The sequence below is a fragment of the Truncatella angustata genome (assembly GCF_020726525.1).
Source record: "Truncatella angustata strain MPI-SDFR-AT-0073 chromosome Unknown BKA67scaffold_1, whole genome shotgun sequence".
NCBI classification, from domain to species: domain Eukaryota; kingdom Fungi; phylum Ascomycota; class Sordariomycetes; order Amphisphaeriales; family Sporocadaceae; genus Truncatella; species Truncatella angustata.
This window is the reverse complement of record NW_025763381.1, coordinates 5,501,775-5,528,593: the sequence shown is the minus strand read 5'-3', so window position 1 is coordinate 5,528,593 and position 26,819 is coordinate 5,501,775. Positions and strand designations below refer to the sequence as shown.

The window sequence follows — 26,819 nt, the reverse complement described above, 5'->3', positions numbered from 1 at the left end:
GATTTCGACGATATTGCTTGCACCAGATTTGGGAGTCTCCCAGGAACCGAATTTCTACAAGTGTGGAAACTTGCATGCGCTGTCGTATCATACGTCCAGGTCGTGCCGTGTCAAGCAGGAATCCTTGTCACTTGCTTGGTAGAGTAAGAGCCTGGATATTCTTGCAGTCGCTTGAAAGTTTGGTTCACGCACCACAGTTGCTCTGACGGATTCAATTGGCCCATTCCCTTGACGCTCCGCTGCTGTCGCCTCTGGTCAAAGACGTCTCTCTGGGTCTCTTATTCGTACAGCAAATCACCAGTTCCATCTCGAAAGAGCGACCCTGGACTACGGCGTTCCAGCTTCAAACCCCGGGGAGCCATCAATACAAGGCATCATCTTTGGTTCCGGGGAAAATTGCCATTCCTTGGCTCAGCATAATCCAACACGGAATATCTTTCTCGGTGGCCTCGGGACCCTCGAGCATAACAATATCTTTCATGGCCATCGCTGTTCAGCAATCATCGCATACTCAATCAAACCCATCCGGAATTGTCAATAGACACCACAATCATCCTCGGGAGTCACTCCAGCTGATGACCGATATGATGTCGTATCAGTATCCTCCGCCGCCCCAGAGCGGCGCCGATTTGGACCTTACACACTCTGGTTACTTGTCCAACTATCCAACATCGGCCACTTCCTCTTTGGAGGTAAGAAACCAGCACGCCCCGAGTGTACATCCCGCGCAGCCTGTTCTCCCAGGTCAGGGCAACGTCATGTCCCTCGTTCAGCGCCGAGAAACTCTTTCCAAAGCTCTCAAGTTCAAAAGATCCCAATCATCAACTCCTAACGTGAGGCAACAGGGGACCGAGTCCACTCACGGTCAATTTGGTTCCGCCGGTGAAAAGAAGCGCAACAAGCTTGGTTACCACCGCACCTCCGTTGCTTGCAGTATGTTACTCCCTTAGCCTCCTCTTCCCTAAGCTCACGACTGAAAATCATGTTGCAGCGCATTGCCGCCGAAGGAAGATCAGATGTATCCCATATGTGAATGACCCACAAGGCCGGTGCCAGAACTGCATTCGACTGAAGAAGGAATGCACCTTCCACAGCGTTGGCCAAGAACTACCTCCCAGTTCGATACAGAGACCAGGAGTGCGAACTGGAGTTGGACCAAAGATTGCGTCGGCCTCGACTTCGCCAACAGCCCCAAACCATCCATCTGACATCTCTCCAAGCCAGCCGTATCCTCAGATAGCTACCGTGGCTTCGCTACAGAATATGGGGCCGCCAATTAAGCCAGACCCTTACTCCCGGGATGTCAAATGTAGGTTTTACGCATATGGCCCTCTTGCCCTGTCGTGAATACTAAGAGAGCAAAAGTGCCATCAAACGCGACGACGAACAGGGGCTTTCAATACGGTAACAGTGGAAACAATTGGGTTGCGACGGATGCAGGAACCGCTGCCTCGAAGACCCCTGAGATGAACACATCCTGGCGGTCTTATACGCAAGATTCTCCCGTCACGCCGTCATTTGCGCCTTACACACCCCATCCACACTCGGCATCGACATGGTCAACGGCACCGTTGGGCACTCCAGCCAGCAACGACTCGACGTCGCGACCCGACGAGATTGCTTGGTCACCGTATACCGCAGCCCCCGGAAGATCGTTGTCCTACGGCGGCGACACCTCTCAACCATACACCCCGGTGCCACATGTAGTCGGCTCTGCGCCCAGTAGCGTTTATGACAGAAGATCCTCTATCGCCACCGAGATGTACCCACCGTCGATTTCCACGACCATGGCTCACGTAGACAGTATCCCGGGCACGTCCATGGATCCAAATGGGCCTTTGTCCGCTGGTGCTGGAAACTACGGCACATGGCAGTACCCATACTCGAAGACAGGAGATGGGTACGAGAGCTGGGGTAACCAAATCCCACCAAACACTGACCACTCATCTCAAAATGTCTACTACGCAAGCAGGTAAACAAATCTTTGCTACAGTTTGCCAGATGGAGAGCCTAGTTCGTGAGTGCACGACGACGACTCAAGAGCACGAACGTACTGTGATAACCTACCATGCACACTGGTTTGTGTACTTTGTTTTTATGAAGCCTGATATTGTATGGTTTGAATTTAGTTGTTATTACGATATGCTGAGCAAGATAGGACGCATTAATGTATTGAGATGATGAGAACGATGGGAGATTTCGATTGGCGTCCGAGCACAAGGGGGGATTTGCGACGCATCACGACACGAAACGCGATCTCTGACACGCAAGACTTTGAACAATGTCCTGGCGGAAAAAGATATCAAGGAAACTTCACAATTGTGAAAGAAGAAAAAGGAGAAAGTGGAAAAAAAAAAAAAAAAAACTCCCCCCTTCCCCTCACCCCCATATTTTGGTCGATGGGATGAGGTGGAGAAAAAGGCTTTTTCAAGAGAGTTTACGCTATCCGGACCCAGCTTTGGGACAATCCGACGGCGAAGTACGTCAGTCGTTCTTCGAGGCTTTGGGGAATAATAACGATCAACTCATGCTGGAAACCCAGTCTCTGGAAAATGCATTGGCACGGCGTACATTGGACAAGGGTCACGCATCGCAGGCCACCAAAGCTGTACAGATGCCAACTTGGTGGGTGGAAAGTGTGATACATCATGCAGAATGCACAAAAGAACGGTGGCAGGTCATTCCAAGCAGCACGGATGGAGGAAATGAATTTTCATGCGGTTTCTTTTTTGTATATCATGATAAGGGCATACAGGTTGACTCAAAAATGGGAGGTTCTGGTTCTTTGGACAATTGGTCCCCTTTACAGATAAACATTATAATTCATAAGGGCACATAGACGGTGATGTAAAGGTTTGGTTTTGTATGTAGAAAATTGTTCATTGTTTGTTTCCACATAGCCTCCAGCCCCCGATGTCCACTGCCGGCTTGCAATTTTCTGTAGCTCTAAAGGTATCTTCGAAACCGAACAAACATTATTTGGGTCCATGAACGTGACATGCTTGAGGATTTGCAGCATGTGTGAAGTGGAAATATGGTCCTGGGTAGATTCGTATCAAGCCTCTAGTTGCCATGTGAGCACGATGAGAGCTACATATGCGCAGAGACTGATTAGGGACAAGAGTAAAACACTGTTTCCACTTGTTCGGAACTTTTTCTGTAGTTCGCCTTCATCATCAGTCGTGGTGAAGAACTGTCGATTCCCCTGGTACCGGCGATATGTAGCTACAAGCATTATCGCGGCCCCGTAGAGAGAAAATAGAGCACCTATGGCGTAGAACTCCGAAGTGAAGATTTTCAGAATTATGAGCGCAAAGCTGAACTGAGATAGGGCAGTTCGAATATAGGCGCCCTCAAATGTTCGTTGTGCTGCTCGGATCTCTACAAGCCTAGCAGATAATAGGGATGTTAGCCTGATGTCCCTATCCAACTTGACCACGTCTTATCGAACTGATCACATATTCTCTCTCTCAATTCCGTCACAACGAGTACTGGCAGTCATTGAATTGTTTGTGTCAAGTACGCCCGTCTAGAACTGGGTAGGTACTTACTCATCGGATGTCAGTACCACGGACCTCGCGCGGTGAGTTCTAAGATGGAGATGACTGTATAATTCTGTTAAATGCTACCCAGAAAATTTTCAGGTTATAGTGATCTTGACGTGTCGCAGCATGATGTAAATGCGCGCGCAGGTGCTGTCACCATTGGTCAGATGACCTACTCTTCAGGATGTGGCTATATTCAATTAGCAAGCCACAGTAGCTCGATTGGTGCGATTTGAACGTGTCCGTTCTCGCACGAGCATAGAGTCAATTACCTGAAACATTATTGCAATGAAACTCTTGTCGCTAACGACGGATGGTCCGGGTTGTTGGCTGTAAATGCCGAGTTATAGCGACAGAGTATGCAAATGAGTTCAAAATCCCTCCATCGCTGACTTCGAGGAGTGGAGAACGCTGCTAATTGCGCAATCGCCTTAGCTCCGCGTAGGGATCAACCTTATATTTACTGTAGCGGTTCAATAATCCTTTGTCGCCTCTGACCACTGCGGATACGTTGGTAGCTGTAGGCTTTAATCCGGGATCTTTTAGTTTTACTTTACTAAAGCGTATAATAGCGTGTACACTCTCATCGCAACCTACTCGCTGATAGTATCTACTTGTACGCGAGGGTCTGTGACAGCTCTCCGTGTGGGTAGCCCTTGCTAATTAGCTCTTCGGCAGGGGCTGCATCTAAGTGCGGGTATCTCACGGTGCTAAAAATTGTCGTCTGCAGGGCCGATCACTAACTAACCTGAGAGCGAGGATCCGGAACCCAAAGCAATAACGACAGGCGTGCTTGGGTTGTCATTTTTTGGGCCGTTAACATATGAAATTCAGTTAGCGCTTTGGCGTAGGTAATGTGCTGCGACTTTGGAAATCACAAACGTCTAGCTAATGGCAACTGTAAACTAATCTTCCAGTGCTAGATAGATGCTGGTTGATGTGAGACTCTGATTAGTCCTTCAGCTTCCTTTGTCCCAAGCAATAGTGTGCTCAGCAATTTTCAGCATCAGTATCCAGCTGCCTCGGCCTCCCAAGATATTCGGATAACCTAGCGCATGTTCCCTGCGATGTGAGATTCCATCGATGTGTGACACATAGCGTGGCTGTGTCCATGACCATACCTTGGACCAATAGCGCCTCTCACGCAAGTTATATCATCATCACAACGCAGCCTGAAGGCTGTATCAAAAGATTTCCTCAAAAGCGATTGCAAGTTGTTTGACGTTGTTGGCACCGATCCCAGAAGATGGGCCGTTGCTTGATCAGTTTTAGTCTACTGTTCACAGGAAATCAGTTGTCTCAATCTTCATTCCACGGAAGCACTTCCTGGCCAACCCGCGTAGGGTTGGGAAGACCGTCTACCGACCTACTTCTCAGTTGGTCAATTTACTGTTCTGTTGAGATGTACAGAGATCAGTCCATCCTTCTCGTCCCGAGTTCGTTCGGTCACCCTTTGCTGCTGTACAGCCACACTATAAATGTTGAACATGCTTTAGTGCTGCATTCCAGTAATCCAAGCAGGCCAAGTTCAGGATCCAGTCAACACGTGAACACAGCCTGTGCAACGGCGGGACTCTAGCGAGAGAAATGGGGACCCTGGCGCCTGGGGCTGAGAAGAACGCCTAGCTGATCCCTGCTGGACGGGTGGGAAACGCCTTGATGGGTTAGTTTTGCCCGAATGGGATGGCGAATCATCCAATGAGTTGAGAGTCAAGTCCGGTCAAGTCACTTCAGATTGAGCCGCAGTGTACAAGAGTCTGCCCAAAGAGTCTGCCCGTGAGGACACCTCGTCAAGCCGCTGTGCCTCTTTCCAGTCGCCTCTGCCACAATTCTCTCACGGCCTCAAGTCGATCGAGTTGAGCCAAGTTGGCTTCTTGCGATTCACGGAAGGATGCAACCTCCCCTGAAGCCCTACCGGCATATCTCAATCCAGCTTTGGTAAGCTCAAAGCATTGTACTCTGTGCTCTGCAACCCGCGACTAGTTAGTCTAGTCTGGAGTATTTCCACCTTGCTCACTGCGAAACCAACCTACTACACTCCACATGCCCGCATTGCCTGAAGCGCTCGCTTGAGGTAAGGAAGGACATTTCCATCTTCGACCTCTTCCTCCTCCAACTTGACATTGCTACGTCTCATCTGTTTCTCCCTACTGTGCTTTGTCGTGAAATGCGAATCGCTGAGATTGATGGGGTTTTGTCCAGATTGAATGCGACAAGCGCAATCCTGTTTATTTCGAATCGGCGCACCTCTTCGAGTATCGCAAGGCTGCGGCTCGATTACTGTGCGCTTGCTCCCACAAGGAATACGGATGTGACAACTTACCTTGCCTTCGGAACTGAACGGTTCTAGTCCCTCATATTCGATATATACAAGCCACCCTCCATCCACCAACCCACAAACACCTGAATATGTCTTCGATGTACTATGACACGGTCTCCCCGTCGTCTCTTCACGACCGTCTCGACGATCGTGAACACGAACCCCACTATACCGACAGCAGTTATACTCATCACAACCACACTGCCGGTATAGATCCGCAACAGTTGCTGTCGCCGTACTCGTCTCATATCCGAAGTAATTCGGCATCACCTTCCAACAACGTTATCACCCCGGCCGAGTCTACATCGGCTCACAGTGTCATTCAGAGCGACTTCAGCAGCGACTTTGGAGACCCTTTCTTTGGTGTAAACTTTAACGACATTGAAGGCTCAACGCCATCCTTCCTCGACGAACAAACATCTTTCAATTCAGATACACAGTCGAGTTGGAGGCCACCACCCACGAGCGACCCTTTTTACGGGCAGTCAGACCCGTCATCGCCCCATGATCCTGTATCAGAAGAGTCAAATACAACAGCATCTCATTTGACACCTGATACTAATACGGGTAAGTGCCTAATCATAATCTCTTCTTTCTTTCCTTCTTTCCTTCCTTCTTTCCTTCTCCAAGGGGTTGATAAGCTCCGGAGGCGACTCAGCGTTTGCACTTTGAAAAGAAGTGCGAGCTCTGCATTAGCTCATACTTTCTTGGTGCCAATAACGCTTGTACGAATGTCGCACCCTCTTCCCGCCAGAATATGCTATTACTCTCTGACACTGTATTAGGAAGCTGGTCAAGCGCCGACCACCCTGCCCCTTTGGCCCTTGCTATGGCCAGTCCTCGTTTCACCGTTTCGGTATGGGGCAAGGACGGCGAGCAACCCGAGCATACAGCTGCTAGACCTTTCAATACAGGGTCTGAGGGATTCCATAATATTCGAGGGGGGCATGAAGATGCTCTTTCCGTAGAAACCCTTCATGGATCAATACCAAGTGCATCTCGAGATGCACAAGGTAGCTGGATTCCGGACACTGCAACGGGCCAGCGAGGACTCGCTCCTGACAGTCGCCTTTCCGGAGACACAATCAGCATCAATCAACTAGCTACATCGCGGAAATCAGACGAGGTAAAACAGAACGTCGCCTCTTGGGTTTCAGACACCGTCAACCAGACAAGCAGTTTCTCTCACGGACCTTCATCGGAGGAACATATAACTCGCCCCGTTGACGAATATGACAACATTCCGGCGGCTGAAATCCCGCTTGGCCACACGACTGTCAATAGACACATACCAAACCAGGTCTATTACCGTGATGAACTCAATGCGGACCTGGTCGCTGAAGGGCATGCCAGACGCTTCAATCGGACCGACCTCGACTTACTGCCTACGCGCAATTGGGACAATGCACCAATGATTCATCACATATCTCAGATTGACGAAAGGCGGAACCAACCCGAGAGTTCACAAGCCGCGATTGAGAAGTTCGAAAGCATGTGCTACGACAATGCCTCAGTGGTGTCTCGTGCAGCTACGTGGGGCACGAGACGCAGAAGCATGCCTAGTATCATTGATACAGAAGGCGTCATCAGTGGAGGTCTTTTCAAGAAACTGTCGCTCAAAGCAAGCTCATCTCGTCGACCGAGCCTGATAAAGAATATCTCCAATCTTGTGAGAAGACCTAGTCACAATCAGCTGCGGAAGCGTAAAGGAAGCAATGGCGAAGCACCAACGCCTGACGACTTTATTTCGAATGTTCGACGGGAATCTCGCGATAGTTTGGCTCCACCATCCCGTAGCCCAAGCTGGGGCATACGACAGAAACCGATGCCGAGTTTAAACACTGCAATCGTTGGCATGGCTACCGGTGCTGCATCGATTGGAGCTTCACATGCTCGGACCAGCTCAATCAGCGCATCGGCTTCGCCGAAAACTTCATTCGGTCTCGCTCCAGTTAAAAACACTCTCAGGAGGCCAAGAAGCAAAACCGACATACCAAAGTCAGAGTCTGCTCCCCCAAACATCGTGGGCATGCTCAGGAAATCAGGCGGCCCACCCGTTGCACAGCTGGCCAAATCACAATCTCTCCTAGATCAAGATGACGACGAGGATGAAGATGACGACAATTATGACGACCCTGATATGAAAATTGAGGCCAGCAAGGCAGAAGACATTGTTCCGACCTTTGATGGATTCAAACAACACATCCTCAAACTTAACCCATCTCTCGCAAATGCAAATCAGTATCTCGTCGATCGCATCGCCCATCAAATGGTCGTGCGCTTCAAGAATCTTCAAACCCAGAAAATCAAACATCTGAAAGCAGCCCGCTCGAGACACTGTCAATCGGGTACTTTTTGTATTGAGGCTGGTGGCCAAGCTGTTCCTCTGGACACTAGAGCGGACATCCGCGGCACTAATCCCTTGTCTGTTCGACCAGACTCATCTGATGGAGATCTGACACCTCTTGAAGGTGGCATCAATGTAGAAACATTCCCTGCTGGCATTCCTATGCCACCCACTGGTGTTCTACCTGCTGTAAGTCTATTTAGGGAAGCCCTTTCGATCCATGAAATTCGACATGCTGCGCGCATGAGTTACTCCCTGCAGATTGAGATGCTCTATATGGTACACGCGCTGACTTGTTCACAGGAATTTGAATGCCAAATATGCTTTGCGTCAAGGAGATTTATCAAGCCGTCAGACTGGACCAAACATGTTCATGAAGATGTTCAACCTTTCACTTGTACCTGGGATCGTTGCCGAGATCCCAAAATGTTCAAGAGGAAAGCTGACTGGGTTCGTCATGAAAATGAAGGTCACCGTCATCTGGAATGGTGGACTTGTGATGTTGAGGAATGCAAGCATACCTGCTATAGGCGCGACAACTTTCTACAACATCTTGTCCGTGAACATAAATTCACTGAACCTAAAGTAAAAACCAAAGCTGCCATTAAAAAGGCTGGTGGCACTGATCCTACTTGGCAAAAGGTTGAGAGGTGCCATATCGAGACACAAGCACGACCACAAGAGGAGCCTTGCAGATTTTGTGGCAAAACATTTCCTACATGGAAAAAATTGACCGTTCATCTGGCTAAGCATATGGAACATATCAGTCTTCCCGTGCTGCGTCTTGTGTCCGCGAAAGATTTGAACGAGGACACCATCATTAGCCCAGTGCAGGATCTCCCCCCACGAAACTTTGGGTTGCAGACACCCGTGAAAACAGAAGCTCCTGTATTTAGTCCCCAGCGACCTCACGCATTTTCGAACCCTATCGACTATAGTCCACACGGCGCCCTCGAATTCCAGGCGACTAACCCTGCTCAGATGCCACCACAATTTTACAACCAACATCAGACCGTCTCACACTTTGACAGCATGGGTCAGAATCCGTCGGGTGTCTTGATGATGCCCCAAGTCACCACCGGATTTGCGCCTCAACAATATCAGACGATGCCGGGGCCGGTGACCACGGGGCCTTCTTATGGGAGTTCGTTCATATCCATACAGCAGAACCAATTGGAGCCGTTTCCTGCCTTCAATAATCCTCTCGGTCTTCATGACACAAACGGAGGTCAACTTTCCTATGAGACAATGGTAACCCCGGCGATATCTAGCGTCGACCAACACAGTAACCCTGGCTCGGTATCGCCGTATTCCCGCTCTCCGTACCTAGCCAACAGCGGCTTCTACCCTTCGTGATGGACTCATGTCGATGACAACCCAATCTTGAATAGATTTTGGACATAGGCGCTATTGTAAGCGCTACTTCTTTTTATGTCTTTCGTTTTGCTACGTAATTTACGATATCCACTCGGCGTGCTCTGGAAGGTTTATGTATTTCCTCAGATATCCTTACTGTTTCAATTGGCTGCATTGAATTTATGTTCTGCAACTACGGATGGATGGAGTACGGAAAAGGTTATTCTTATCAAGTGTTGGGATTTTGTCTGCTAGCCAAATTAGGGCTGGGAAATGTGTAGCGACGGTCGAAGATTAATGCTAGGAAACGATTATACGGGCGCGACTTGGCGATGAAGACCTGTCTGTCTGAAGCGTTGTCTTTGGCGGGAGTTGATTAGATATCGCGGTGTGCATCTTGTATGGGGGGGGGGGCATGCTTTCTGCACTTACTTTTTGGTATAAGCCGACCAACAAGCGCATTTGGATACCCAGCCTTACTTTGATTTCGTGCCGCGGTCTAGACTTGTTGTTTTTGCAGTGATCTTTTCACATGGAGCAAGACATGACACGGACTAGCCTACTCTTTTTGCTGCGTGGCTCCGTCACGTTGTCCCAGCTCAGTCTTTCTACAATATACGAAAGACCCACCCTTTATAAACTTGAGACGAACCTATTGTCAAGGCACTGCCTTAAATCAACTCCAGAGAGCGGGCACGACTCAGCAGAACGGCAAGCTTTGCACCGACTCATTTACTACTGTATGTACGCGAACACCAATTTAGTATGATAGCCCAGGCCTAATTCACAGGCAAAATTGGGGCATGAGCGTGATTCTCTCACTCACACAGACAGGGAGCACTCGACATAGATCTGCAGGCACGTAAAGGGAGGTGAGGACTGAGTGGAGCACTCAGCGTAGTGAAATGCCAACAATGAGTTGCATCCTTTCAAGTAGTTATGATCGATCGCGTTGGAAAATGCCGCCTACGCGTAATCGTCGAAAAGCATCGACAAGTTGAAAACCTACTTAGGGTCTGGCACGTCGCCGGTTTCCAGGTTACCTGTGCTGTGCTACAGCGAGGTTGTTCGTCTGTCTCGGAAGTGACGTCTTCTTCAATGTAAGCTTGTGCTGTCGCCTCTTTGCATTAAGCTTGCCGTCAAGTTGGAAGACACCACGAGGAACGAAACGGAAATGTCTTCCTCGAATCAGCTGCTGCTCCTCGTAACCATATCACCTTCCAAGTTACATAGTACTATGTAACGCTGGACTGGCGCAAACTCTCTCTGCGCCACGCTCGGCGGGTAGCATCACTGACGACGGGTTGGCTTCTAGCGAGTTTCTGCCAACTCTTTCCCTGACGCCGGGTCTGCTAGCTTCGAGGATAGGCTTGACAAGCAACCCTTTTGTGGAATTAGACTAATGATGATAAACATTCTCAATTGTGGCTTAGCTACCTGCTGTCAAGTCTTGGACGACGGAGGCCCAATATCACACGAATATGACACGATCGGGGTAATCTTATTATCTATCCAGGTCATTTCCATATGATTGAATTGGCAACCAAGAATTGACGTTAGATGGCATTGAGTTCGTAATGGTTAATGGCTCCCTCATTTGAGTGCCACCAGGCTTCCGGCGGGTCAGACTAGTGGTTTGTTTCAAAAATAGCCGGGGTTCCATATACTAACACATCTCGGCAGGCCCCTTCGAGGCCCCGCCGTGACTTTTGCAGCCAATGAATCCCCAGAGGCAGAGCAGAGCGACCCCTGGCTAGTATTTAGCAGTTTCGTGTGAGCTTGGATCGTCCAGCCATTATCCTTGACTTTTCTCCATCAAGCAGGGCAAGCGCCATTTTCGGCTCCTGGGGTTAGGACGGAGCCCAGACGGGGGCCACAAGTAGACCGGCGCCCATTTGCCCATCACCAAGGGTCCAATCTTTTCCAACTCTCGAGCCAGTCATCTTGATCAGGGGTGCATGGCACTCTGAGATCAGGGCAGTTTTGTCTACGCAGTAGGCCAGGGGTCAAACGGCGCATCTTTCTGTCTGGATTTCTCGACGACTTTGCTTCTTCACCAACCAAACCACCGAGCGGAGGGTCCTAACCGCATTATTTCTCTTTGGCCTCCGTCCAAGATCTCGTTGCCCTCCTCCCTCGTTTATGGAGAGCTAACCAAGCCCTATCAACCATCCACTCGTTTCATATATGCGCCCGTCGTCCTCTTGCCCCCCCAGACCATACTCGAATATCGTCAACCTTCTTGTCAGTCTATATGACGCCTGGTCACAAGACATAGGCGGCTACGACACCACAATCCTTCGCTTTCCTAGATTGCTTCAACTATACCGTCTTTCGAGAGGCCATTTTTGGCCCCAGCTCATTCTCTTTCGTTCCAGGTTGACCCTCGGCCTCTTTGAACCCACGTGAACACCACCTTTCTTGGATTTCTCTTTGGCCATTGTTCTTTGTTAGCTCTGGAAGCTCCAATCCTTTGTATTCTGCAACATATCAATCGCACAAACAAGTTACCGACGACAGCCATCCAGCACGTGTTTCTGTCAAATTTCGAACCATAAAAGGAAGAGAGAAAAAAAAAACATTCATATCACGGAGGAAAGACGGACATCTCGACACTGAAGGTTTAACGACGAAACTACGATCAACGTTTTCTTTGGAAACCCGGTAACACCTAGAAGCATAGCGGTCCCTTCCCATTTTCTCGCATCATAGACTCAATTCTTTACAAAATGGCGCGAACGAGTACGAAATGGAGTAACAGGCGGGCGGCCGTATTGGCAACAATGTTCGCGGTCGGCGTTTTAGGTGACAACATTTTGACCACCAGCAGTTTCAGCAACTGTGACACGAACACAAGCATTTCAGTAAACAACGTGGAGATTTCATACAACCAAAACAACCAGACCGTGACATTCGACGTATCGGGAACCAGCAGCAAAGTACAGAATGTCTCAGCAACGATGAAGGTCACTGCTTATGGCCAAGATGTGTACACGAACAGCTTCAACCCCTGTGAAACCTCAACATATGTTGAGCAATTATGTCCCGTCCCCGCAGGAACCTTTGGTGCGAGAGGCAGTCAAGCCATTCCCTCCGAGTACGCAGACAAGATTCCTGCCATCGCCTTTTCCGTCCCGGATATTGCAGCCGCAGCTAAGTTGACGCTTACGTCCCTGGACGACGGGTCAGAAGTTGGTTGTGTCACTTCCCAGGTCACCAATGGCAAAACAGCAAGCGTCGCCGCAGTTTCCTACATCATGGCCGGAGTGGCAGGTGTAGCACTGATCGCATCGGGTGTCGCAGCCCTGGGTTCGGCAGTCGGTGCAGGTGCAGGCGCCGGAGCTGGAGGCGCTGCGCCGAGTCCCAGCTTTGGGGAGGTAATCGGCGTTTTCCAAGGATTCGCCATCAACTCAATGCACTCGGTCAATTATCCTCAGGTCTACAGGTCATTTGCAAAGAACTTCGCATTCTCCACAGGTATCATCCCTTGGGCATCCTTGGAGAGGTCGATTGATTCCTTCCGAAACGTGACGGGTGGAAACTTGACCGAGGCCAGCTTCGATTACCTACAGAATGCCACTTTGGTCTACAGTGATGGCAGCACGTCTACTCCTGACAAAACACTCTTTAAGCGCACGATGGACGAGTTTGCGCTTACCATTCGAGAGCTCGAGACTTCCATCGACACATCTGCCACGACTACCGACAATTCTACAAGTACCGAGTCTACTCTTCGAACTGCCGTCTCCGGTATTGAGGGCTATGTGGAGCAATTGGCCGTCCCTCAAGCCAACACCTACATGACGGTTCTTCTCATTGTCGCGATTCTCATTGCTGTGATAATTGTTGGTATCCTGCTTGTCAAGGTCATTCTCGAGACCTGGGCCCTCTTTGGAAGTTTCCCTAAGTCTTGGACTGGTTTTCGCAAGCACTATTGGGGTTCCATTACCCGCGCAATCACACATTTGATCCTCATACTCTACGGAGTCTGGGTGCTGATCAGCTTGTATCAATTCACAAAGGGCGATTCATGGGCTGCAAAGACTTTGGCTGGTGTGACGCTCGGTCTTTTCACTGCTCTTTTGGCATTCTTCGCCTACAAGATTTGGAGTACTGCCCGAAAATTGAAGAATGCGGAGGGTGATGCTCACGGTCTGTACGATGACAAGAGCATCTGGGTCAAGTACAGCTTGTTCTACGAGTCATACAAGAAGGATTATTGGTGGATATTTGTGCCCGTCATCCTGTACTTGTTCGCCAAAGGTTGTGCCCTCGCCATCCTCGATGGTAAAGGCATGGCACAGACAATTGCTCAGATCGTCATTGAGACCCTCATGCTGGGTCTCCTACTTTGGGCCCGCCCCTTTGAGCGCAAGTCCTCCAACTGGGTCAACATCTCTATACAGGTCGTGCGCGTGCTTTCTGTAGTTTGTGTCTTGATCTTTGTGGAGGAGCTTGGTATTTCGCAGACCACTCAGACCGTTGCTGGCGTTGTCTTGATCGCCATCCAAGCTGCTTTGGCGGGCATATTGGCGATTCTCATCGCCTGGAACGCCATCTCGTCTTGCATCAAGGTGAACCCACATCGCAAGCGCAGAAAGGAAATGGGTAAGTCTGAGCAAGAAGCGCTCCAGCGTTCCCATGAAGCGATACTAGCTTACTGACATAATTTGCAGAGAAAATGCAGCGTGACATGGATACTCTGACCCCACTGGACGCGCGCAACTCCCTGCTATTGGATCATGTTAAGACCAAGGAGGGCGCCAGCAGTACTACTTTCTCACTTGCTGATAACATTCAGGAGAGCAAGCAGCCGCTTACGCGGGGCCAGTCGCCAGAGAGATACCCGGGATCGACTTTGGAACCTTCGAACCCCTACTCCATGGCCACGTACAACCGACCACTGACACCCAGTCAGCCATTCGGCGCTGATCAGAGTGGCGACCGGCTTCTAGGCGGTGCTGCGCCCATGGCCAGGCAGCCAACCGTGCCAAGTGTAACTGGCTACGGTTATAATGGTTACCGACAGCCCGGCGGTTACTGATTGGGTCATGGATGAAGAGGAGATACGGAAGAACTATACCATATCAGGGAACAACAAAAACACAACCCGGCTAAGGTCTGTACATAAGCTGGCTGAAATACAGATACGGATATGACTATCTTACAGTATATGGAGATTTGGTGTTATAGATAGGCATGGTGTAATATCAATATGAGAACATATCATTTACAAATTATGTGCTTGATTCTGTCCTGTGGTGGAATGTGGGAAATGCCTATGGGTAAACCATCTCAAGACTTTTGTAGTCAGGTCCATCATCCTGTCGAATTGGAATGACTGCTATCACCAAAATCAGTGCGTCGTCGTGAAAAATGCTTTTGTCGTGATATTATTCCTTGGTAAGTTGCATCAGAAGACGGTAGATTCGGCCCCACACAGTGCTGCGGCGTTCACTCAGCCCGGTCGCTGGTTTCGAGCTTGTGTTGCTGCAAATTTCGAACTGACGTCCGTGATCTCTGCATTTAAACCGCCACATGTATTTAAATTAATCATTTCAGCGAATCCCGACATTTAAAATCTTTGATCCTTTGAGTTATGCGGTTTCATCATCTGGGGCCTCTGAGGTCCATTCGCCGCTACAGTCGGGTTGCTGACAGTCAAGCCAAACGATGGGAGTACTTTAGTTTGGTGATCAAAGGCAATAAGGGCTATCAGGTACGTTTCCAGGCTTACACCGTTGTTGGCGACTAGGTCGGCATACTATTGCGTCGCCCGCTTGCGTCCTCAACCCGTTTTCTAACAGGCTGCAGGCTTTGGTCATTGACAAGCTGCGTGAATACGTCAAGACGCGACAGGAGACACAGCAATGGGCAGCTGATCCGAAAGCATCAAATAGCTCTCTGGTTCTGTTAGCTTCGCGTGATATTGCATCGTGGCTCGAAGACAAGCAATTCATGTCAGACTTCCTGGGAACCCTTCAGATATCGAGGAGGGCCGAGGGGACGGCCACAATTGATGTCTTGTCGGGCGTGACGGAGGGCCTAAACTCTCACAGACTCATGGGACAACCACGGTCAGGGCTATCAGTTCTGTACGGGACACAGAACATGCTGCCCCGTCTGTGGGATCAGACGGACACGGAAACACGCATCGACCCGGATCGGGCGGCGTCTGTGTCACTCTCCACAGCCATCGCCGGGAAGCCTTTCAACTCCAGCATCACAATTCCACTCGCGAACACACTATTCCAGAACGGACGGCGCTCTACACTGTTCGCAACCCGATATGAGACAGACTCGTCTGGCCGTATCGAGCCTATATTAACGCAGGACAAAAGCCACCAGGATATTGAGTTCGTGACCGAGTTAGGCCCAATGTTCAAGCCTCAGTTGCCGCTGCTACCCCTTACGCCTCCAAGGAAGATTGTTGCAGGGTTAGGAAACATTGTACGACAAATTGAGATTGACGGTGTGCCCTCGCCGGCGTCGAAGGAGTTGGAAGTACTCATTCCTCAACTTCTCGAGAAGCGAACCTCTCAAAGCGCCGTGGGCATATGGGCCGTTGTGATTCCAGCGCATGTGATGGAAGCGGGGGCATTTGCTAAACTGCGACCCTTCAACGAGCATGTGAATGACGGGAGGATGAAGGAACGACAGCTGGTGGAGAAAAACAGTCGGATATTCTGGGGCTTCAATCATTATGGTTTCCGCATCCACAAGATATGTAAGTGCAGCACGTCTCCTGAGAACCGATGCTCCGGTCGGTACTAATTAGTGGTTGCGCAGTAAGCGGAGGCGGTGGATGGGGGGCCAAAGCCGGGCTACTCTCGTTGGACCCAGACACGAGCTACACCAGACCAGACCAGGAAAACATCGACGACTTCATCAAGGCGTTCGAAGCCAGGAACAGCGAGGACTCGTCACAAGGGATTGTAGCACCAGGATCATACATATTGTTCTGCGCGCAGCCAGACCTGCCTCGGAATGCGAACCAGGGCGCGCCTACCAATCGCGGGTGGTACTTTGGTGTCTCTGAGAAGAAGGAGCTGGAGGCCCCGCAACCGGAGAAGGAAGTTGAGAACGATGCCTGGGTGGTCCCTCGGCTGTTCTCTGCCATGTCGTCGGAAGGCCTTTACCTGAAGCTGGACTCTCCGGGGCACGAGGGGGCGATCAAGGAATATCCCTTTACGACGAAGATCGATGTGCCTCACGCATATCTCAGACATGCGGGTTTCTAGGACCGAGACCCAGAGCAAGGAAGAAAAGTTCTGTGTAAACTTGTGTATTTATAGTAGAGCTGTGTAAAAGCTGATTTGGGCGTGGAAACTGTACATGGTATGAAATAAAAAGTAAAAAGTAAAAAGGTACTGGTGTGCTGCAGGTTGGTACAAGACCAAGGAAATGAAAAAGGACGTCATGGCTTGCACTTATTCAAATGATGCCTCGACAGTGTGGAGGGAGCGGCTCTACACGAACATAGTGTGCAGCTAATGTAGGTTGCCTTTCTTGATGGTGGTGTTCTTGGGCTGCGTACAGAACAATGCGTGGTATCTACGGATCCGTACCTACTACCTGACTGCTCCCTCTAACATTGCCTACCCCACGTGGCCCCCTGCCATGGGCCCCACCTTCCGCAATCAACTTGTGCAGTACATAATACAGCATCACCGGAGCTTTTCGTCAAAGACCCTCCCGGGGTCAAGACTCGCAGAATCCCGTCAGACCACAGGCCTCAGACCTCGCAAAGATTCCCGCGATTTGAGGCTAAGGCTAAGGCTGGTCTAGGCTAAGGCTAACTTACGTTAAAAGCTGAGGTAAGGCTAAGCAAGTCAAGCAAGTCAAGCCACCAAGCAAGACCCCCAAAGATCCAGTCCAATTGTGTCAGCCGTGTCTGAGATTCCAACTTTCTACCATTTGCTTACTGCATTAAATTTATTTCCTTGAGAGATATTTTCTTTCGCAAAATATTTCCCACCTGACAAGATAACGCTATGGATCGTAGCTTAGACGAGATCGTCGCTGAGAATCAGGTAAGCATTGACCCAAAGCCACCCGCCCGAGTCTGGCCATCAAAGAGAGATCCTACGCCGCCCAGATTCACTGACGCGATCATTCATCAGCAAGACAAGCGCGGCCAGCGAGGTCCACGACGTGCCCGCGGCAACCATGGAGGCGGTGGAAGAGGAGGTGGCCGTGATGGCTCACGAACCCGAGAGCGAGACTCGTACCCGCGAGACTCGTACCCGCGAGACGGCGTAAGAAAGGCAAGCCAAAGCATTCTCCCATCTGGTTACCCATGCCCCCCCATACGGCACGGCCTCTAACACGGCTGCCTGCAGGTTGCTCACCCTCCTCCTTGACATCTAGATCCAGACCAAACCATCCCCCTCTGTCCAACTTTCGAGGCGCTGCCAGACAATTCTTCCTCAAAATAAGCGATTTCGATGGCTCTAGGGGGGGAGACCCTTGGTCACCCAACAGTAGAGGAACGTCACGGCTAACAACCCATCTCGTTCTGCGAGACAGTCCACTAGAGATGATTCGAGGAATATGGATTCGTATGTTTCAACCTTCTGCACCACGTCCAGACCCGCAAGCCATGGGACACTCGACTGATGTATTCTATTCTGCTTATCTAGGGAATGGGTCCACGATAGGTTCGAAGAAAGCCATTCCAACAACCGGCCTCGAAACCCCCGCCGCCGCTCCCCGGGTCCCTCATCACGGTTCGTCTTACCTCGTCGGCATGCACTCGCATACCATGCTTCAGCCAGGACTAAACATGAGAATAGTGACGATGTCCGTGGCGCCAAGATCAAGGTCGAGAACCTGCACTGGGATCTTAGCAAGACAGACCTGGAGGTGAGCTTTCGATGCTAGATCTCCGTCACCCACGTCATTCTCCTGTTGCTAACAATTGAACAATTCAGGGTCTCTTCGGCCGGATCGGACCTCTCGTCAAGGTCGAACTCATCTACGACCGTGCTGGACGCTCGGAAGGGCTTGCCTACATCACCTACGAAGAATACCAGGATGCCAAGGAGGCCGTCCGGGAATTTGACGGTGCGAATGCCAAGGGTCAGCCCATTCGATTGAGCATTATGCCATCCGGCCCTCGACGCAACCCCTTTGATACGGCCCAGTTGCCCGGACGCTCTCTAGCTGACAGAATCACTGCTCCTGGTGGCCGGTCTCGTTCGTACTCGCCAGAGGTTGATCGCGGCATCGATCGTTATGTGCCTGCTGGTGGGAGAAGATCGCGCAGTCCCATCTCTCGAGGGCGCAGGGGTGGAAGACGACCAGGCCAACGACGTGAAGGAGGTCCCCAGAACCCGAGAGAAGGCGGCGATGGCGGCGAGCGAAAGGGACGTCAAGGGAAGCCAAGGAAGACTCAGGAAGAACTTGATGCTGAAATGGCCGACTACTTTGGCACTGGAAACGATGCCCCTGCGGCACAGGCTTCCGAAACCCCGGCCGGCGGCGACGACGTGGACATGATCGAGTAGATATTGTAGGGCACATTCCGATGAGATACATGGGCGGCACGGTGGATCACATGGTGGACAAATCGCTTCAGATCGCAGGAGTGGCTCAAAAACGAGAAAAGAGTGCAGAACATAGAATGACAGACCTCTTTTGCGCCGACCACATATTCAAGACCGCGCGTTCACCCATGGTTACGTCAAACCTCTGAAAAGGGTCCGTTATCTGGGGCTTGGGTCGGCAACAACCATGAAACTCGACGTCTTGATCTATGCCCACACGGACTAGACTTCCCGCGACTACAAACCATGAACTCCGATTCGCAGGAAATTTTCATCCTCGTCAATCCTCTTTCGAATATCGCCGTTCTTCAGCTCGTCCAAGTCCCACTCTGACCATACATATCTGCCATGCAAGAATCTAGCCTCCTCTGAAGCGGCCCAGACAGCGAACTGGCCAGCGAGATTCGCTGCGTAGCAACAGACATTTGTCAGTTTCTGCATATCCGTGTACAGCACCAGGCACCAGGGCGGTCAAACTTACGGTCGTGCCAATCGAGGTCCGCCTCTTTCCAGCCCGCAGTCTTCGCGTTCTGGGTGAAGACCGCGCCCGGATGAAAGCTGACGATCTGCATGGCCTCTGGTGAGATCTCCCTGGCAATCACTTGCATGAGCAGAGTCCCTGCATTCTTGGTCAGGCCATATCCTGGGTAAGGGGCGTTGATGTCGAAGTCGTGTATGGCCACCGTAGATAACATTACGAGGGACTAAATTTCCAGAGCAACCGACTTGTTAACCCAACTTCTGAACTGAGGAAGGCGGGGCGGAAATCAGCCGAGACAAGATTTACACACCTTTTGAGGACTGTCGGCAGCAGACGGGCCCGTTTCTTGCTTGTAAAAGCGCTCCGTCGTCTGAAGCTGTGCGCGGACATTGACATTATAGTCGGTCCAGATCCCATCCGTTCCGCGCTCGAAGATGCTTTGCCTCGCCGAGATGCCCGCCGCGTTCAGGACCAAGACGTCAACGTACACCCCGTCGGCCTTTAGGTCGGCCCAAAGGCGCTCTACCTCTTCGGGCTTGGAGATGTCGCATGTCACGCCGACGAACTCGGTGTTGCTGCTGATGCCGCCGCTGTTGCCGTCTATTATTAGCTGCTTTTCGAGAGCCTTTGCGGCGGCCGCGGTTGCGTCTGCGCGGCGGCCAGTGATGATGACCCGCGGTGCGCCGGCTTGTCCAAACGCAAACGCTGCTGCGTAGCCTATACCACCGTTGCCGCCGGTTATGAGGACGGTGCGCCCGGCCTGGGAGACCTCGCGGTGCAGTGGGGACAGGGCCGCGTAGGGCTTCGTGTGGGAGACTTTGGTCAGCATTGTGATGGTGTCAGGAGTTATTTCAATCATGTATGCATGAACTGTGCCTGACTGATTTGATCCGCATCCTCAAAACAAGAAGGCAAAGAGACTGGTGTGTATATATATAAGTTTTTTTTCTTGTTCATTTGATATGATGCTCCACCGTTCTACAGGTTCTAATCCCCGAATGCAACGTAGCTGTCCATGTCTGCGAGCGGGGACCACCACTGCTGTTGTTTCACGATTTCGAGATTTGTATGCGGAGCAGTCAAGTATACTGTTGCAACCTGCGGAAACCCATTTCGGAAGAAATCCGCATTCCTGATTGGTGGTCAACTCTCAGCTCCACAATTATCCGCCCAGGCGGCCCGCAGGTTGCTGACATATGTTGACCGTAAGCTGACGGTGATGTGCTTGTATGTCGTTGATCACCACCAAGTTTCCAACTAACTCAAGCTTATTTAGGCTGTCAGCGGGGAAGTGAAACAACAAATATGCCCGCGTCTCTGGGGCTCCAACTGATGACCAACAAAGACGGGTCCGCTGAGTTAACCAAGTATCATGTCATCAGAGCGGCGGCGAGCATGTATCCCTTGCACAAGAGCCAAGCGCCAATGCACAAAGCAAACACCATCATGCCGGCGCTGTGTACTACGCGGCGGACTTGTTTGTGAGTATCCGCCAGCCCGCCGTCCTGCGGCCGCACTTGTGTCAATTTCACCATGCGCGGAAGCCGCAGGTTCATCCGCGGCGCAAGCCCCCCAGACCTTGGAGCAAAGCGAATATGTGGAATCCCTCCTGGAGGAAGAGGACATCGACTTCAACAGTAGACTCTTAGAACTCAACCAGTTCGGCCCAAGTGAGACCGATCCTGCCTACCAGAACATACCAGATACGCCAGCTGAGAATAATTCAGCCTCAACAGCAGCACCATGGTTCCTGCTCCCTTCAAGCTGGAAGCATGAACACTCGCCCCCACGCCCGCAAGAAGATGTCTCTACGGCTAGCATACAGAGCTACGTCAGCACCATTAGGGGCTGGTTCTACTCATGGGCATCCGGCTCGTCGCCGAACCCGCTATTCCACCCCGAGCTGTACCGCCGCGACATGCCGCGCTGCGCGCAGGATGCCTACACGGCCATCTCCGCCTACCAGCACAGAACGGCCGCCAACTCGGCGACCGTGCTGCGGATCGTGGGGGCCAGGGCGGAGCAGCTAGTCCAGGAACAGGCGCTGCGGGAGACCCTGGGCGGCGAGCTGAGCATGCTCGAGCACCTGGCCCGGGTGCACGCCCTGCTGGCGTACCAGACCATCGGGCTGTTCGACGGCGACATACGGGCCCGCGCCCGGGCGGACGAGATGGTCGATACGCTGTTCGGGTGGTGCGAGGCCATGTGGTGGAGTGCCAGGGAGGCCCAGAGGAAGAGACAGGACAACAGCAGTCCGCTACAGCCGCCCGACGACGACGCGCCGCCTCTTCCCGCCGCTGCCGGGGTCGTTCAGGGAAGCACAGCAGCAGCAGCAGCAGCAACGGATGGAGCCGGTGGTGGTATCCGCGGCGACGACACTACGAGTCTATGGCACACGTTTGTCCAACTCGAGTCCGTCCGCCGGGTCTTTCTCACGACCAATATCCTCCAGCATGTCTATCTGACTCTCAACCGCGGCTGGTCTGTTTGCCCGGGCGGCGTGACCATCTCGATACGCCGTGGTGTCTGGGAGGCGAGGAGCGCGTACGCCTGGGAGAAACTCGTAGGCGGCGGGGACGGCGGCGAAGATCCGTTGTTGGGTCTACAGACCATGCGTCTGGGTGAGGTGCTCGGGGTGGTCAGACCTGTGGACGTGGACGATTTCGGCTTGGCGGTGATGGGTTTACATTTTGCTGAGAACAAACTGGAACGGTGGTTCGATGGGAAGGGGGGGATGGTTGAGAGGGAGAGCATGGATATACTGGTAGGGCTTGGTATAGTAGGGGCTAACTGAAATAGTGGGAATCATTATCCTGGGAATATTATACAACAGCTTACGGGAGAGTTTGCTTGCAGAGAAGGTTTTCCACCGCAAGCGGACACTAATCACAAATATCCACGTGCAAGCGTGCGTCTCACGAGCTGCTCTCTGTAGAGGGATCTTTGCCTCCTGGACATAGGGTTATCAATGCAAGCAAGGCCTCCTGAGGTCGTTTGAGATGTTACTTCTCAAGCTGGACATAGAATAAAACAGCGGCCCACTTTTCAATGGGCCTCATACCATTCTGGCAAATAAATGCTGAGTATTGCGCCGTCCGTCAGTGCTAAAAGGCGTGGGGTCATTGTGAAATAGACTTGCCAGCATGATAGAAGAGAGCAGACTCTTTGTTTGCGTCTGTCTCTCTTTTTGTCTTTCTTCTTTCTTCTAACCTGGTGGTTTGAGTCGACATGAAAGGAAATCGGCCACTAGCGTTCACATGCTCGATTGGATGACTGTGACTGGCGTACGCACCCCCCCTTCCTAGCATGGCTGCCCCCTGGTTGGGCTGTCTTTTATTAATAAGGCAGAACCTTCTCTGTCCACTGAAGGGTTGGTCCCGATTGACTTGAAACCCAAGAAGGCAATTGATCTCGTGTGTGTACTCGTGAAACTACATACCGAGTCCTGGTCCACGGTTGCTGGTATCATGATCCAACATCTCGGGCATTGTCCGCAGAGATGCCGCCAGCGCCCGTGATCCCCAAGGTGCCCTCTATCGAATTGTTGGAACGCGCCTCCACTTTCCCAAGGTTAGTCTAGTTAGGTCAATTGTGTGCGAGGAAACCCCTGGATTTCAGCCCCAATTCTCCAAAAGTAACCTGCGTCGACTGCGTTGGTCCCTTGATTCCAACAATTCCGGCCCCTCGCAGCAATGACGTTCACTGCGTTTCACGAGCTCATGTTGCACTGCCATCACTGACGTTGAGGGAATCGAAGAACATTGCCTCTGCAGTTCTGCTCGTTGTAGCCGTCTTTCTACTAGATTACTAGATTGCTAGTTTCTTGGATTTCCTCCTTCTACAACTTCTTTACCTTTGTTTTCTCAACACGCCCTGATCCAGCATTTCGGCCAACGGACCCCCCTATCTGATTCGCCCAGGAATCGTCGAGACTCCCAGAAGCACATCACACCGCGCATCACCTACCCACGATGTCGCCCGGAAGACACAGCGGTGACACCGACGGCGTCGTGGGCCACGTTCACTTCATCTCTCTCGAGTACGACCCCAACAACTCGGACGCAAGCGCCCTGCAGCTTGTCACCGAGTTGCGACCCGAGTGGAAGGAACCCGGCTCTAAGATCGAGTTCATAAGATTCACCGAGGGAATTACAAACACGTTGCTGAAGGCGATCAACAGGAGAGATGGCGTATCGAAAGAGGACCTAGACAAGGAGTCGATACTACTACGAGCCTACGGAAACGGCACCCAAGTCCTGATTGATCGCCAACGGGAAGCACAGAACCACGAGCTGTTGATGCAGTACGGTCTCGCGCCGGCACTACTGGCGAGATTCAAGAACGGCATGATGTACAAGTACATAAGCGGGAAGGCTACGTCGCCTGAAGACTTGCGCAAGCCCTCCATATACTTGGCAGTTTCAAGACGTCTGGCTGAATGGCACGCGACGGTGCCCTGCATCTCCGCTGCGCCTGTCAAGTCAAATGGCCTCAACGGAGCCGCCAATGGCTTCTCTCTTACACCGATCGACGACATTGCCCCCGGAAAGCCGCCGCCGAATGTCTGGACGGTCATGCAGAAGTGGCTACGGGCTTTACCTACCGAGACAGAAGCACAAAGGGAGAGGCAAGCCAAGCTTCAAAAAGAGTTGGCCAGGATGGTCAAAGAACTGAGTCAACGGCCCGGCTTAGGCAAGAATGGCGTAAGTTATTTGGGCACAAGTTATGCACATACTCTACTCGCATTACCTTGCTGGCATGGCTGGTCGGCCCTGTCTCGAAGTTTAGGTTTCAATGCTGACACTGAATAGCTTGTATTCGCCCATTGTGACCTGCTGAGCGGCAACGTTATAGTGGCCCCCAAGGAGGCCGCGTGCAGCCACAAGACCGAGGAGACGGTCAACTTTATCGACTACGAGTACGCAACTCCTTCGCCAGCGGCTTTCGACTTGGCCAACCATTTTGCTGAATGGGGGGGTTTCGATTGTGACTTCTCTGTGTTGCCAACGCGCGCCCAGAGACTGGAGTTTATTGAGGAATATATACACACTTACTTCAAGCTGCTACCTGCAGCTGACCGCCCGGCAGACTTGAACCAAGATACAGAGGTCTCCAAGCTATGCGTGGAGGTTGACGAGTTCAGAGGGCTGCCTGGATTCTACTGGGGCATATGGGCGCTGATCCAGGCAGAGATCTCCCAGATCGATTTTGACTACGCCGATTATGCGGAGATTCGATTAGGTGAGTACTGGGCTTGGCGCGACGAGGTTACTGGTACACGAGCTTCTGAAGGCAGGGAACTACCTCTGCGCGAGAGGAGATGGGCGCAAACCGAATAGAAAGGGCACAAATCTGCGTGCCTCTGCCATATAAACATAGCATGTCGCATGAAGCATGTTTATCGTCGCATAATACCATTCTCTACAAATCTCTACGGTCAAAACCATGGAAGAAAAAAAAAGGGGGGGGGCCTCGGATTGTAGTCATCAATTCAGCATAGGCACAATGTTTCAACAGCAAGTGTCCCGGCGTTGTGGTGTATATAGATTTACTTAACGTATAACTAATAAGTAGTGACCAGCCACTGCGGCTTTCGTATTCATCGCAAAATTAAAGCACAATAAACAGAAATTTAAACCCTTCCCCCCTTTTGTTTTCCTCCCTTTTTTTTTCCCTCCTCGTTCGCATGATATGGCAAGCGAGCTGTGACAGACCCAAAATGTTCGTGGTCCTCATCACAGTGTAAGACCTGGGTCAACTAAGCCTCGAGAGTGTTTTATGGCACGCTCTTGGTTATGGCTCTGAACAGGACTCTCTGGGTACGTCATCTGTGGGCAGCCATCTCTTCGTTGATGTTGTTTGTAATTAATGTTAGATACGAGCTCATCTCGCATCTCGTGAAAATCGTGTTCACTCTGCTTGCTTGACGGATTCATATTACGAATAATCATCAAGTCGCGGGAAAGTAATTTGAATCGTTCCGGGAATGGACCAAGGGAAAAAATAAAAATAAAAAGGAAAATAAATAAATTAAAAGAAATTCTGCCCAGTCGTGGCGGACTGGTTTCATCATGATGTTGATGCTCGGACAGCGCCCGAGCGCGACCACGATCATCGGAATCATGTCCATTCGGGGTTTGATGAAGATCGTAAGCAGAATAAGTTTTGTCTACGTATCCATAATTGTTAATTATGCTGCAGGACTTTGACTTCCTTCAGTAAACCAACAACATAGTCCTATAATACGTCATGGTAGACGAACAGCACACGACAATACTATCACACGCGGTTAGCGAGCAGGCATGCACTATGTTCTCCTGGGTTTTTATGACTTATGCAGATAGTTGCCGATCAAAGGAAGGTCAGTTTGTACGGGAACGGCCCCATCGATCTTAATACGGAACGAAATAAATCGGGCAGCCTGGAAGCAGATGACTTGGGCTCTAAGGAGGGCAAGGTTCGATGATGCTCCGACTAGATGAAGTTTCGATCCAGTAGAATACGGGTACAGAATTCTCCGGATCATGCAACATCGCCGTCACTACCAAATGAAGCAATCTGCGATCCCCGTGTCTGCAGTGTTTACAAGGCGCAGTCTCAGCGTTGAAGGCACAGCTGATATATAGTGAGGCGACGCGAACTATGCCATATGTGGAGATTTAGCGAAGTTGCCCTGTTTCGAAGCCTCAGCTGGGGTAGCTGATCAGGACCTTGGTGCTCGGTCGGCAGGCGACATGCGAAAGGGTGGCTTTGCTTTGCCTTGAAAGTTCCAGGCTCTCTCCTGGCCTTCTGCAACCCAGAGTTCACACGACCTTGGTCAGCGAGGCATGTGGGGCGATAAGTGAAGCAAAAAACCGCGGCCATGACCTCGCTGTCCAATGATGAAGCAAAAATGGTGCCCAGAGATGGAGGGGCTGGCATGCAAGGCGCTCTTGGCGCCGCGCAATCACTTTCAAAAGACCGTTAGATCTGGAGGCCGCATCTTCGAACGAGCATCTGAGAATGGCCAAAGGGGTATTGAGCGTTATTTTTCCGTTTCCATGCTGTAATGGACCAGGAGGGCCTGCCATCGGCAAGCTGAATATCTCCACCAATTTGGTTCTGGCTTGCCGATATACCGCCAAAATACATTAAAAAAATTTGGCAGGCTTCTTCTTGCAGCAGGCTGGTCACTGCAGCTCAAACAAACAGTATGTTCGAATGTTGATATAAGCGAACGGAG

At 51.2% G+C, this 26,819-nt stretch overlaps 10 protein-coding genes across 10 annotated transcripts; 8 read left to right on the top strand and 2 right to left on the bottom strand.

The window, feature by feature from the left end:
- Positions 1–587: 587 nt before the first annotated feature.
- Positions 588–1,976, top strand: BKA67DRAFT_653742 (uncharacterized protein; the record flags this gene model as incomplete). The annotated part of the gene is made up of 3 exons (XM_046106431.1): positions 588–933; positions 992–1,309; positions 1,366–1,976. The coding sequence occupies 3 exons, from the start codon at positions 588–590 to the stop codon at positions 1,974–1,976; spliced, it is 1,275 nt and encodes a 424-aa protein (XP_045964703.1).
- An 883-nt stretch (positions 1,977–2,859) lies between these two features.
- BKA67DRAFT_548461 (uncharacterized protein) lies at positions 2,860–4,145 on the bottom strand. The gene is made up of 4 exons (XM_046101517.1): positions 3,818–4,145; positions 3,722–3,735; positions 3,552–3,605; positions 2,860–3,389 (listed from the first exon to the last, which is right to left on the bottom strand). Exons 1-4 carry the CDS (start codon positions 3,824–3,826, stop codon positions 3,056–3,058), a joined length of 411 nt encoding a protein of 136 aa, XP_045964702.1. The 5' UTR covers positions 3,827–4,145; the 3' UTR covers positions 2,860–3,055.
- Positions 4,146–6,377: 2,232 nt separating this feature from the next.
- On the top strand, positions 6,378–9,834 carry BKA67DRAFT_57192 (uncharacterized protein). Its single transcript, XM_046103257.1, has 2 exons — positions 6,378–8,401; positions 8,516–9,834. The coding sequence occupies exons 1-2, from the start codon at positions 6,623–6,625 to the stop codon at positions 9,566–9,568; spliced, it is 2,832 nt and encodes a 943-aa protein (XP_045964701.1). The 5' UTR covers positions 6,378–6,622; the 3' UTR covers positions 9,569–9,834.
- Positions 9,835–12,297: 2,463 nt separating this feature from the next.
- BKA67DRAFT_589954 (uncharacterized protein) lies at positions 12,298–14,612 on the top strand (the record flags this gene model as incomplete). Its single annotated transcript, XM_046104530.1, has 2 exons — positions 12,298–14,176; positions 14,245–14,612. The coding sequence occupies 2 exons, from the start codon at positions 12,298–12,300 to the stop codon at positions 14,610–14,612; spliced, it is 2,247 nt and encodes a 748-aa protein (XP_045964700.1).
- A 278-nt stretch (positions 14,613–14,890) lies between these two features.
- BKA67DRAFT_56840 (uncharacterized protein) lies at positions 14,891–17,108 on the top strand. Its single transcript, XM_046103028.1, has 3 exons — positions 14,891–15,287; positions 15,383–16,295; positions 16,358–17,108. Exons 1-3 carry the CDS (start codon positions 15,168–15,170, stop codon positions 16,807–16,809), a joined length of 1,485 nt encoding a protein of 494 aa, XP_045964699.1. The 5' UTR covers positions 14,891–15,167; the 3' UTR covers positions 16,810–17,108.
- A 351-nt stretch (positions 17,109–17,459) lies between these two features.
- On the top strand, positions 17,460–18,026 carry BKA67DRAFT_56482 (uncharacterized protein). Its single transcript, XM_046102771.1, has 3 exons — positions 17,460–17,601; positions 17,692–17,835; positions 17,911–18,026. The coding sequence occupies exons 1-3, from the start codon at positions 17,563–17,565 to the stop codon at positions 17,929–17,931; spliced, it is 204 nt and encodes a 67-aa protein (XP_045964698.1). The 5' UTR covers positions 17,460–17,562; the 3' UTR covers positions 17,932–18,026.
- Positions 18,027–19,480, top strand: BKA67DRAFT_56483 (uncharacterized protein). Its single transcript, XM_046102774.1, has 4 exons — positions 18,027–18,129; positions 18,211–18,297; positions 18,364–18,433; positions 18,502–19,480. The coding sequence occupies exons 1-4, from the start codon at positions 18,122–18,124 to the stop codon at positions 19,075–19,077; spliced, it is 741 nt and encodes a 246-aa protein (XP_045964697.1). The 5' UTR covers positions 18,027–18,121; the 3' UTR covers positions 19,078–19,480.
- Positions 19,354–20,426, bottom strand: BKA67DRAFT_653737 (short chain dehydrogenase; the record flags this gene model as incomplete). The annotated part of the gene is made up of 3 exons (XM_046106430.1): positions 19,354–19,523; positions 19,598–19,820; positions 19,908–20,426. The coding sequence occupies 3 exons, from the start codon at positions 20,424–20,426 to the stop codon at positions 19,354–19,356; spliced, it is 912 nt and encodes a 303-aa protein (XP_045964696.1).
- A 543-nt stretch (positions 20,427–20,969) lies between these two features.
- BKA67DRAFT_653736 (uncharacterized protein) lies at positions 20,970–22,391 on the top strand (the record flags this gene model as incomplete). Its single annotated transcript, XM_046106429.1, has 1 exon — positions 20,970–22,391. One exon carries the CDS (start codon positions 20,970–20,972, stop codon positions 22,389–22,391), a length of 1,422 nt encoding a protein of 473 aa, XP_045964695.1.
- Positions 22,392–23,568: 1,177 nt separating this feature from the next.
- On the top strand, positions 23,569–24,936 carry BKA67DRAFT_653735 (kinase-like domain-containing protein; the record flags this gene model as incomplete). Its single annotated transcript, XM_046106428.1, has 2 exons — positions 23,569–24,300; positions 24,409–24,936. 2 exons carry the CDS (start codon positions 23,569–23,571, stop codon positions 24,934–24,936), a joined length of 1,260 nt encoding a protein of 419 aa, XP_045964694.1.
- Between the last annotated feature and the right edge of the window lie 1,883 nt (positions 24,937–26,819).

Bases quoted from the DNA above. Each gene is read 5' to 3' on its own strand.
- BKA67DRAFT_56483 (XM_046102774.1), top strand. The intron at 18,298-18,363 runs GTTCGTCTTACC...ACATGAGAATAG, and splicing joins TCCCCGGGTCCCTCATCACG to TGACGATGTCCGTGGCGCCA. The intron at 18,434-18,501 runs GTGAGCTTTCGA...TGAACAATTCAG, and splicing joins TTAGCAAGACAGACCTGGAG to GGTCTCTTCGGCCGGATCGG.
- BKA67DRAFT_57192 (XM_046103257.1), top strand. From the start codon at position 6,623: ATGCTATTACTCTCTGACACTGTATTAGGAAGCTGGTCAAGCGCCGAC. The intron at 8,402-8,515 runs GTAAGTCTATTT...ACTTGTTCACAG, and splicing joins CCACTGGTGTTCTACCTGCT to GAATTTGAATGCCAAATATG.
- BKA67DRAFT_56482 (XM_046102771.1), top strand. From the start codon at position 17,563: ATGGATCGTAGCTTAGACGAGATCGTCGCTGAGAATCAG. The intron at 17,602-17,691 runs GTAAGCATTGAC...ATCATTCATCAG, and splicing joins AGATCGTCGCTGAGAATCAG to CAAGACAAGCGCGGCCAGCG. The intron at 17,836-17,910 runs GCAAGCCAAAGC...GGCTGCCTGCAG, and splicing joins CGCGAGACGGCGTAAGAAAG to GTTGCTCACCCTCCTCCTTG.
- BKA67DRAFT_548461 (XM_046101517.1), bottom strand. The intron at 3,390-3,551 runs GTAAGTACCTAC...ATTATCTGCTAG, and splicing joins GTGGTACTGACATCCGATGA to GCTTGTAGAGATCCGAGCAG.
- BKA67DRAFT_56840 (XM_046103028.1), top strand. From the start codon at position 15,168: ATGCGGTTTCATCATCTGGGGCCTCTGAGGTCCATTCGCCGCTACAGT. The intron at 15,288-15,382 runs GTACGTTTCCAG...AACAGGCTGCAG, and splicing joins AAGGCAATAAGGGCTATCAG to GCTTTGGTCATTGACAAGCT. The intron at 16,296-16,357 runs GTAAGTGCAGCA...GTGGTTGCGCAG, and splicing joins TTTCCGCATCCACAAGATAT to TAAGCGGAGGCGGTGGATGG.